The sequence below is a fragment of the Pinus tabuliformis genome, chromosome 3_1, assembly GCF_031772625.1.
Source record: "Pinus tabuliformis cultivar Carrire ecotype Pingquan chromosome 3_1, CPIR1, whole genome shotgun sequence".
In the NCBI taxonomy this organism is placed as follows: domain Eukaryota; kingdom Viridiplantae; phylum Streptophyta; class Pinopsida; order Pinales; family Pinaceae; genus Pinus; species Pinus tabuliformis.
The window spans coordinates 324540338-324552510 of record NC_142301.1 but is presented as its reverse complement, the minus strand read 5'-3'; the positions used below and the strand labels follow the sequence as shown (position 1 = coordinate 324552510).

The window sequence follows — 12173 nt, the reverse complement described above, 5'->3', positions numbered from 1 at the left end:
GCATATTATATTTATGTTCTATCTGCAGTTTATTGTAATGCTAATGTGATTGCTAACTGTGAAAATTTAAATAAATTGCTCTAGCATAGAACATACCAAAATTAACATGGTATCAGAGCTGAGGTGAAGACGATGCCCAAGCAAGAGTGAAAGAGCAATCACCGAAGACAGTTGGGACAAGACAGAAGGATCAATGGGTTCCTCATAATTCACCTAGGGTAAAGTCAAAGCAGAGAATGTTATCAGAACGACGCAACGAAAGATTTTGATGGTCCATCTTAAGATCACTTCATTGGGAAGTTCGGATCTAAGGGTGGAAGAAAAGGCGGATGCCTTGTTGAAATAAGTTCGGCCGTTATATGAAGGAGTGTCTGAATGGCAGAGACACATATCTTGATGAAGATAAAAATCATTCCTGGGACATCTTCCATGATCAAAAGAATGACTGGTAATGTAGGTCATCAAGGAAATGGTCGACTCTTCCACAAAAGCAAGGAACCCCAAAATCTCTTTTATGTACCTGATCGAACCAGATGTCCATCTCGGAAATGGAAGTCAAAGGTTACAGGGTGGCACTTATCGATGGAAAGGTACGTGTTTTGAAAATAGATTTTTTAAAGATGTTTTTGAGTTCAGGGTTGTATCAAGTTGCAGGAAGTCCACTGGGGACCATTTCCATTGACTCAGCACCGGAGGTCTGTGAGTCAGATGGTGACTAGGATCCCTGAATTCAAAAAGAAGCATGAAGGTACATGTACCGAAGGAAAATATTATAAGGGGACCATTCCCCTCATGCAGCAGGTTCACAGGTTTGGAACAACCCGAGGAGTTTGAGAATCATGATCAAGGAATCTCATGTGTACAGGTGGAAGAAAGCCCTCTATGGCTTGAAGAAAAACACCTCGGGCATAGTATGAGAGGATTGATAGCTATCTAATGCAGCTGAGATTCACTAGGAGTGAAACTGATCCAAACCATTACTCAAAGGTTGTGGATGATAAACCTCTCATACCGTCACCTATGTCTAACAGGTGCGAACCCTCTCATTTATAGGAGACAGAGGGATTTGGATTCTGAATGTGGGAAGATAAGCTGCAAGCCTGTGACTACCTCGAGGATCTTAACTTTTAGAAGTTATATGGTAATGATGTTGGACCAGATTTGGGAAATGCCTCTGAGTTTCATAAACTCATTCGCGTTGATGTTCTTGGAGAACCTCCGTTCGGACATCTGTGTTGCAGTTAGCATGGTGAGCTCATATTTGGTTGAGCCTCACTAGATTGGTGCCAAGAATCTTCTAAGATATCTTCAGGACACAATCTCTCATGAATTGAGATACACTGTCGGAAATATGAAACCACATGATTATTCGAATGATGAGTGGGCAGGAAGTATGGAGGATCACTAGAGCACTTCTCAGTGCTGTTTGGATGAGCAGGAAGCAGAAGTCGGTGACTCTGAGCACCACCAAGGCAGAATACATTGCTGATAGTATGGCCTTCTGTGAGGCAGTCTGGTTGCTGAAGCTCTTCAATGAGCTGTTTGTACACATGATGAATACCACTGTGAATCTCTGTGACAACCAGAGATGGGATTCGATTATTGAGGAATCCCGTATTTGACAATTGCTCCAGCAGATAGACATCAATTACTGCCTTATCTGGGATATGGTAAGTCGATGATCAAGGAGGCTCCATCACACTGAGATGATGTACAGGACAGAGCCCTGAGGAAAGATCAAATTTGTGATTTTCCCGAACGACTTGGAGTTGTCGAGAGACCTTTGTAAAAGGGTCCTGCATGTTGCATACGTTGAGCTCTAGAAGCTTTGGGGGGCTTGCAGTTCTATTGGAGCAACATACGACCACAGGGTGACTCACCCTCCCCTGGTGGTGCGCACTGAAACAAGATGATTCGCTCTCCTGTGGGACAAGATGATTCGCTCTCTTGTGGGACAAGATGATTTGCTCTCTTGTGTAGCAGGATGATTAGTTCTCCTATGAGGCCTGGATTGATGTGTTCTCCATGGCGATTGTAGCAGGATTGATGTGTTCTCCTGTGAGGCCTGGATTGATGTGTTCTCCATGGCGATTGTAGCAGGATTGATGTGTTCTCCTGTGAGGCCAAGATTGATGTGTTCTCCATGGCGATTGTAGCAGGATTGATGTGTTCTCCTGTGAGGCCTGGATTGATGTGTTCTCCATGGCGACTGTAGCAGGATTGATGTGTTCTCCTGTGAGGACAGGATTGATTAAGTTCTCCTGTCGAGGCATCCTACCCATGCAGTCTGGGACTCATGGGAAGTACCTCTCATCTGATCAATGAGCAGGGAAATGAAGTTAGGGACCATAGTAGTACCGATGGACGCATCGTTGTATCTACCGTACTCCCTACGCTAGGATGTCCTCCATTGATCTGGGATCAATGATACTGGTCTGGGACCAGTGGTAGGAGTTGTACATGCTATGACACTGACTTCGGGTTGGTTGAGACTGGTCTGGGACCAGTGGTACATACTCCGAGACTGACTTCGTGTCAGTGCAGTACTGGTCTGGGACCAGTGAGAGTGGTACATACTATGACGCTGACTTCGGGTCAGTTGAGACTGGTCTGGGACCAGTGGTACACTCTCTGAGACTGCGATACTGGTCTGGGACCAGTGGTAGGAGTGGTACTTACTATGAAGCTGACTTCGGGTCAGTTGAGACTAGTCTGGGACTAGTGGTATGCACTCTGAGACTGACTTCAGGTCAGTGGAGAATGATATGACTCATTCTCGATCAATTCTTCTTCTTCATAGTTCAGCGGAGATGAGCAGAGCAGAGCAGAGCCAGTAGAGCAGAGCAGAGCAGAGCCAGCAGCGCTGAGCAGAGCAGAGCTAGCAGAGCCAGCAGCGCTGAGCAGAGCAGAGCCGAGCCAGCAGAGCTGAGCAGAGCAGAGCAAAGCCAGTAGAGCTGAGTAGAGCCAGCAGAGCTAGGCAGAGTAGTGCAAGGCACTAATGGCAGAGATAATACAGTTGTACATATGGATCAGCGGATGGAGTTCTCCCTAGTTGAGAGGGAGTGTTAAATTGGCAACTAGGGCCAAACTCCATGTGGGTTAGCTTATTTCTGGCAGCTGATATTTTTATTGGATCCCTCTCGTCGAGAGGTGTAGGATTGATCCAAAGATCATCCGATTCCGATAAGTATTTATGGAGATATGAATTTATTTTGTTTATGTAATTATTATCAAGCCGACCAGCACTTATGTAGGCTCTAGAAGCCCAACCGACGTGTCTATTCATTATCCACATTTTAGTATAAATTGGTGAGGATTTGAAGTCATTTTGGACAGGTATTCTTGAGGTGATCTCCTCTCCACGTCTGGGTTTTTGGAGAAGGAGAGAACCAAAAGAATACGCTGGCCTAAAAGGAGCCCCAGCTGCAAGATGATGCCCTACGCTGGTCATGCAGACATATCTACGCTGGTCATGGAGACAAGTCATACGCTGACATTACAAATGATGCCCTAGATCTAAAACGCATGAGCATTGGTCATGAAGAATTCTATTCCCAACAAGGGGAAGGGTCTATCCACAGCTGCAGAGAAGACTCTCCATACGAAACTACAGTAATGGTAATGAAGACGCAGTAAGCCCTAGCTGCAGTGGCCGTAGTGAAGCCCTAGCTGCTGTAACTGCAGTGAAGAAACCTCAACCCTAGCCACAGTAAGCCGCAGGCTTATGAGGAAATCTTATGCACTGTCCAATAGCACTTAAACGCAGTCAAAAGATGGAATCTCTATACGCTGATACGTTGTAAACCCTATACATACACGCTGTTCATAAAAGATTCATATGCAGGGTATGGTGCAGACATGGCACGCAGAATTGTTGACACTCTTGATGTATGCGGATCTAGCAGTGTAAATCATATACGGAACCCACAGGTTGAAACACAGTTATATATGGAATGCTACAGCCAAGGTATGAAGCCCTCAGTTTGGATTATATATGGAACGCAGATCATGCCATAACCCTGGATCCGTAGTCACATGGAATCATTACACGCAGTTCATGGACAGTGAACGTGATGCCTAGAACAGCCGCAGTCATAAAGTTATTAACACACATTCAATGCTGTTCATGTTATACACGCTATATATATATATATATATATATATATATATATATACGCTGTTCATGAGAAATATATTCACGGTTAATGCAACACAGCATGGCATGTAGCAACATAGCAACCTGCAGCTATATATATATGCTGTTCAGAAATACGCAATATAGGAATGAAGATATTCATTATATAAACACCGTCATGATGCTATTGGAACACAATCATATATGAACGCAGCTGTATGTAGACAGATATTGGAACGCAAATATATATGCTATTGGACAGTAGTTGTATGTAGACAGATAATGGAATGCAGGTATATATGTCATATTTATTATGTAAATGCAGTCATAAAAGAACACATTTATATATTATGGAACGACAACAATTGTATGGAACGCAACATGATACATGTCTTATTCATTATGGGACACAATCACATTAATGATGTATGGAACACATGAGTATATACATACACTGTAGTACACAGTCATATACACACGCTATATGTGGACAGTCATATATATAATGGAACACAGCCATCAGGGATTATATACAGTGTTCATAAAGTGATATTGCCTAGGTATATAAACTTCGGTGGCATAGAGATAAGAACGTTGTGTGATTTGGACACATATATGTAACACAGTATTGGGCAACAGCATGATGCATGAGATATTGTGGATGGGCAGCGCAATGATACATGGAGCATGAGCAGCAACATGATGGGTAGCACAATGATACATGATATATGGGCAGCGTGATGTATGAGATCATGAGCAGCATGATAATGCATGATGCAGCATGATGGTGCTACACAATCAGGGGCAGCAAATGGACGAGATGTATAACGATGATAGGTGAAGGAGTCACCTTGAGAATCAGTTGAAGAAGAATGTCTTCAACTGATCTCATCATGATACGAAATGATCTATGCTAGATCTAGATAAGTCAAAGTATTGACTTCTGTTGTAAATGTACTCTCTCTCTCTCCTTCTCTGCTGAACTTTGAAATTATTTGATCAAAGGGTTTCCCCACACATTGTGGGGTTTGTCCCTGGCTCACGCCATATCTTGTGTCCTCTTGTCTTGGCTTGTCTTCTGCATATTATATTTATGTTCTATCTGCAATTTATTGTAATGCTGATGTGATTGCTAACTGTGAAAATTTAAATAAATTGCTCTAGCATAGAACATACCAAAATTAACAGGAAGCTGCTATCTTTGCCCCTCAATTGCAAGAGATTTCCTCAATCAATTTTTTCTCCTGAGAGCTTCTCACTTCAGAAAATCGATTTTCTCTATCTCTCTATATGTTTTCCAAATGACCCTCAAGCCTCTTCTTATATCTCCCTGTTGGACAACCAACGACCTAGACTAAAACATAATCAAAGGCTCAGATTGTTTTGGCTTCATCCATGGCTTTTTCTAGAAGTTTCACCCTTGATTAGGTTAATATCCATTGATATTTTATTTTTCCTAAGTTTAGACTTAGGAACCCCATTAAAAATATTAATTATTTCAATAAAATCATTTATGGTTGGAATTTCCCAAATCGCTTACTAGGTTCTTTGGAATACTTGTGCCCAAGCTTCCCTGCAAAATTTGAGGCTCAGAGAACATCTGATGCTACCTCAAATCAACATTAGCTCCTTTCTATTGTCCATAGCTAGTATAACATCTTTCTAAGTTTATACAATGTGATAACTCATGAATTTTATGGTCATAATTACCTTTAAGAGTATGAGTGTTGACAAACAGTTCAAGTCATTACTCTTTGGGTAACATGTCTGAATGATTGTGGACAAGTTACACTAATTTTTGTATAAGTAGACCCGAGTGGGGAGCTTGTACTTGATTCATTAATTGATGTGTCTTTGAACTTCTTTATGTATAATGGTAAGCCTTTTCCAAAGTCTAAATGACATTCTTGCCTTCATCAGCTGTTTTCTCATTATTTGCAAGCTTTTTAGGCTTTTTGTCACTGTTTCTCGACGTGTGTAGATTCCATTGTCACTTCATTTTCTGCTATATATGCAATAAGAGATGGGGGTATTCTAGAGTTTTTACTTGTTTCTTTGTAAAGTGGTTTGATAAAATCTGTATTTCCTATATTTTGTGTATTTAATTGGTTCAAATGTGTCAAAATAATCACAAAGTATGACATTGAAAGGATTTATGGTAGGATAGAAAAAGGATAAAACCTTGCCACAAAGTTCAAAGTTCTGGGATGTTTATGTCATGAGTTTTGGAAATTATGTTTGTATATCATATAGAATTTCAGGACTACCAGAAGTATTCGAGGATTTGTCATATGTGTGATGTAAGTTTGTAACTCAAATTTAAGTGCAATAGGAATGCCACATTCATTATGTGCTTTTTGTTGATCCCAGATTATTTTTCATTTTGAAGTTTATGGAAGCTCTACATCAGCAGTATTAGTAAGATATTAATAATCTGAATTGATGCAAATTTTCAGGATCCAAAATTTTGGGAACGCAGACCGTTAACATTCATGATGAAAAAGACAGCTGCAGATGATGTTCGCTTTCTCCTTCACATTTATAATAAAATGATTGAAAAACTGGAACTTCATTCTCTATGGCAACTTGCTGTGAGAGGATCTCTGTATTGCCGCTGTTTCTGTCTCAATGATAATGATTGCAATGATTGGCCTCCTCTTCCTCCTATACCAGGTTGGTTACCTTTGTCTAATTTATAGAATTTAAGAAGGGTATTCTACATCTTTCTTCAAAACAAAATTAAAGTAATAACTTTCAGCTGCATTATTAGATTTATAGATTTTGAGAAATAAATTCTCAATCTATCTCCTAGACAAAATTAAGGGAATAACTTTGAGGTGCATTTTTGACATGCAATTAGGGATTGGTTGGTAAAATGCTCATTTATTTCTGACTTTTGGAAAATGCATCGTATATTTCATTACTAAATGATAAGAATTTTATAAAAAATTGTACAACATAGATCCAAATCAATTTTGTGCGGGAACCTCTCCCTAACCTATTGGGATGCACACCCTGTGTTTTACTATTCTTTGGGGAAGGACACATCCTGGAGGACATGGGGGACTTTTCTTACATTCTGTAGATGTAGGGGACACCCTTTCATGGTTTCGAGGACATCTGGATGTTCCCATTTCAAATTAGTGTGTGTTGTTGAAATTGTAGCTATGGTCTGTCTTCATAAAATTATTTATTTTCATTGTATATGAGAAAAACAAAATTATTATTTTTATTTATAATTTCAAGTGGCTACACAAGTGTTAGGCTGGCTCTTCTAGATGATCAAGTCGACTTGCCTAGAAGATTACATGATGGCTAGATGGCTTGCCTTGAAACTCTCTTATTCGGATCACATGATGGCTTGTTGGCTTCCCTTGAAACTCTCTCATTCGGATCACATGATGGCTAGTTAGCTTGCCTAGAAACTTACTCATTCGGATCACATGATGGCTAGTTAGCTTGCCTAGAAACTCACTCATTCGGATCACATGATGGCTATATAGAGAGGTTAATTTGCTCTCCTTGGGATGCAATTCGAACACACATACCTTACTCATCTGCTCTCCTATGTGAAGTGGTCCGAGATCTGTAGATCTGCTCATTACATTTATGATCTGAAATCAGTGATTTGAGATCTGCTCATTATACTTATGATCTGAAGTCAGAGGTTCAAGATCTGCTCATTACACTTATGATCTGAAGTCAGTTTTATTATACTTATGTTCTAAAGTCTGGTGACCGAGATCTGCTTATTATACTTGTGATCTGAATTTTGGTCACCAAGATTTGCTCATTATCAGAAGTCTGTTCTGTTCCTGACTAAGATTAGGGTGTGATCTAATTCTAGATCCGAGCTCTAATCTGATTGTGATTCTATTCAAGGTATAAACTTCAGGAGATCTATTATCTGAGCCTTGTCTTCTGTGGTATGGTGAGAGTATCAACCTCTCGGTGGTGAACTCATTGGACAGCTTATTGACATTGTATGTCAGACATTTACATTGGAGACTTAGCACTTGTGGAGGCCATCTTGTCGGTTGTATTATCTATGTCTGGGTGTGCTGTTGAAGGGTCTCTCTAAGGAAAAGCTTGGTTGGGTTTTCCCCTTTGTGGGATTTTGCCCTAGTCTTTGACCTAACCATTGGTGTCTTTTCGTATTGTTTACTGTGATCTCTTCTTTCTCTTTACCAGTGAAGCACCACCCCTATAAAACGCACGGGTAAGAACAGGTCATAAGGGTGGATGGGTAAACTTCATCAAACCCTCAGTCTTTACCCTTACCCCTCGGGTTTAGTACTAGACCCGCTTACCCTTGTAAGACCCGCAGGTTTAATACAAGACCCCTATTGGACCCCTATAAGACCCTTCGGGCAACAAAACGTTTAAACTGTCCAAAAATTCGATTTTTTTTTATTTTTCTTTTTCTTTTTTAGAGATGAGGTGGAGGAAAAGGGAAATTGGAGGGAAAAAAAAACTTTATAAGCACCTCTCTCCCTTCTATTTCTCATTCACTTGTCATTTGAGTGTTTGGCTAATTTGTTTGAGTGAGACTGAAGCTAAAGGAGCGTGAAGGAGCTGTTGGAGGAGGCTAAAGGAGCTTTCACCGAATCAGACTAAGCTTCAGATAGGCTTCATGAACCTAATTAGAATGTTTTCCGTGTATTTATTTTTGTTTTTGTTTTGTTTTGGTTTTTTTTAATGTTTGCAATTTTTTTTTATTGGGAATGCCTGTGGGTGAGAAACTCAGCTACACAGGGCCGCTGTGTGGCTGAGAAAATCAGCCACCTGTGCCTGATTTTCGCAGCCACACAGCGGCCCTGTGTGGCCGAGTTTCTCACCCACACAGCGGTGAGAAACTCAGCCACCTGTGGTTGATTTTCTCAGCCACACAGTGGCCCTGTGTGGCTGAGTTTCTCAGCCACAACCAAAAAAAATTGCAAATTAAAAAAAAATTCAAAACCAAAAAAAATAAATTTTAAATCGAATTTTTTTTTAATTTTTTTTTTTTTTTTTCTTCCAGATTTTGTTACCATGCCACCAAAGGGTTTCAGACAGTCTCGTGATTTGGCATGGGCACATGGTCAACGAGTCATTCCCGGTAATGACCACAATATCAAGTGCAATTATTGCAATGCCACAATGTATGTTGGCATAAACAGGCTGAAATACCACCTAGCTAGAATTCTTGGGCATGGTTTGGGTGCTTGTCAAAGTTGCCCTGATGAAGTCACTACTGAAATGGTAGCTGCTTTGGAAGCCATTAAAGAAGCAAGTTCTAAGAGGAAAAGAATGAAGGATGAGATTGTTGGGATAGGTAGATCTTCACCTCAGAGTGAAACACAATTTCAAAGTCTAGGTATTGGTAACTCCTCTTCAATTGCTATGCCAAACAAGAGTATAACCTCTTCTTTCTTCAGTCCTCGTACAACTCCAGGATCTCGATTCTCAACCAACCTTGGACAATTTCAATGATAAGAAGAGGAAGGAGGCAGATATGGCAGTGTGGAGGTTTTGGTACCATAACAGTCTTTCATTCAAGTATGCAAAGTCTTATTTTTATCAGCCCATGGTGGATGCCATTGCATGTGCTGGCCTTGGATACAAAGCCCCAACTTATAATGCACTTAGGGGGAAAGAGCTAGATGAGGAGCTTGAGTGTGTCAAGGAACAATTGGAGAGCATTAAAAGGTCATGGAAAATTACATGTTGTACACTTATGTTTGATGGGTGGACAGATCAGAGGGGTAGAACAATAATAAATTTTGTTGTAGCTTGCCCTAAAGGAACCATGTTCCTAAAATACATTGATGCATCTGCAAATGTAAAAGATGCACATTTGATTTTTTTCATTGTTCACTGATGTGGTGGAGGAAGTTGGGGTTGCAAATGTTGTCCAAGTAATCATGGACAATGCAACATATTATGTGGCAGCTGGAAGGTTGCTTTATCCCAAATATCCCACCATTTTTTGGACTCCATGTGCTGCCCATCGCATAGACTTGATGCTAGAGGACATTGGGAAGTTGGAGTGGGTGCAAGACATTGTGCAAGAATGCAAGCATATTACCAAATATATTTATAATCATGCTTGGGTGTTGAACCTTATGAGGGAATTCACACAGGGTGAGCTTAGTTGCCCAGTTGTCACACGGTTTGCTACAAACTTTCTTTCCCTCCAAAGCCTTTTGTATGAGTACCACACTTTGAGAAGAATGTTTTGTAGCCAACAATGGGTATTCTGGAAAGATAGCACAGAACCGGAAGCAATGTCTGTGAAAACATCTGTCTTTGCTGATAGTTTGTAGGACAAAGTGACTGAGATTGTCAGCTTCACTGAAGCCCCTTGTGAAAGTCTTGAGATTGATGGATGGAGAGAAACCTGCAATGGGATATATTTATGAGGGCATGGACAGGGCCAAAGAGGCTATCAAGACTTTTTATAAGGAAAATGAATCTAAATATATCCCTATATGGCAAATTATTGATTCCAGGTGGGACAGGAAACTGCATTTACCATTGCATGCAGCAGGAGCATATCTCAATCCGAGCTTATTCTATAATGAGGGGTCTAGCATTCAAAGAGATCCCGAGGTGACGAGAGGTGTAATGTATGCATTGAGAAGATGTTCCCGGATGTAGATATTCAGGACAAAATCAATTTACAACGAGATATGTACAAGGAAGCATCTGGCATGTTTGGATTCAGCTCAAGCCAATGTCTCAAGGGAAAGAAAATGCCTTGTAAGTGCAAATTGTTAAAACTTAGCTTGTAATTTTGCTAGTTCTCTTTTATATGTTTGGTATTGCAAACTAATAATCTTTGTTGTTATTTTTTTATAGCTCATTGGTGGATAGATTGTGGCATTGAGGCACCACAATTACAAGAATTCGCCATCAAAGTTCTGAGTCAACCTTGCAGTGCTTCTTCTTGTGAGCGCAATTGGTCAGTGTTTGAGCACATCCACAACAAAAAGAGAAACAGGTTGGAGCATGAGAGGTTGGAGAAGTTGGTTTTCATCTACTACAACCTTCGAATGTTGACAAAACAAGTGCAACCAAAGGATACAGATCCAATTTTATTGGATATTATTGATTTAGAGTCTGATTGGGTTGTGGAGGAGGAGGCCCCTGATTTGAGTTGGCTTGATGAAGAGAATGAGGATCTCTCTAGTTTTCCATCTCAAATGGAGACTCCAAATACACCTCCCTCACAGTTGCTACAACCTTCTGATGTTAGCACTAGCTCAGAGAGGGCTTATTGTAGGCGTAGTCGTCCATGAGTGATGAGACACAAGATTGTTATGAGAATCATTTATCATTTATGACATAAGTATTTGAATTTTGAACTTGCTGACATTTTTTATTTTAATTATGGAATCATGAGTCCTTTTCTTGTTCAGTATCTAAATGTTATTGAATATGTTATGTTGTACTTTTATAGATATGAGATGATGTTATGAATTATTGCATATATTGTGGTTCTTATAACTTATAAGGATTGGAATTGTCATTAGTTTCTATTTTGTGCTTAAAATTTACCACATTTTAAGTTATTTTTGTATTTTGATGAGTCTTATACGAGTCTTATAAGGGTCGTTCCTGAGTCTTATATGAGTAGACGAGTCGATGCCTCGCTGAGTCTTATACGAGTATGACTCGTGCAACATTGCTCTTTACTGCTATTGGTTGAATTTCTGAAGTATAATTATTTGATGAAGAAGTCTAAATTGTAATAAGCTCACAAATAATTATCAGTAGATCAGAAATATTGCTTGTACATCTTGTACTTGGTTTTTCAACATGTGTGGCACTGATTCTCCTCACTCGTTCAACTCTTAGACTTTGACAAATATTATCTATGCAATGCGTTTGAAAATACCTTGGAGTGTGTTTTGTACTGGGGATAATTGTAGAAAGAAGTGTGACTCCCATGTTTGGTATGTTATTGTACCCTACATACATTCTGTTTTTTTTTCAATCAGGAGTCTAATATCCATGCAAGCAAGGTCTTCCAGAATCCAAAGCTCTTGTTTAAATA

General features: G+C 40.0%; 1 protein-coding gene across 3 annotated transcripts in view; it reads left to right on the top strand.

The window, feature by feature from the left end:
* LOC149187085 (3'-5' exonuclease domain-containing protein / K homology domain-containing protein / KH domain-containing protein) overlaps positions 1-12173 on the top strand; it is a 290743-nt gene that overhangs the window by 222636 nt on the left and 55934 nt on the right. For all 3 annotated transcript variants that reach the window (XM_089411279.1, XM_089411278.1, XM_089411280.1), the window contains exon 7: positions 6592-6808. In XM_089411279.1, the coding sequence (XP_089267405.1) occupies positions 6592-6808 (217 nt within the window). The remainder of the gene's footprint in view (positions 1-6591; positions 6809-12173) is intronic.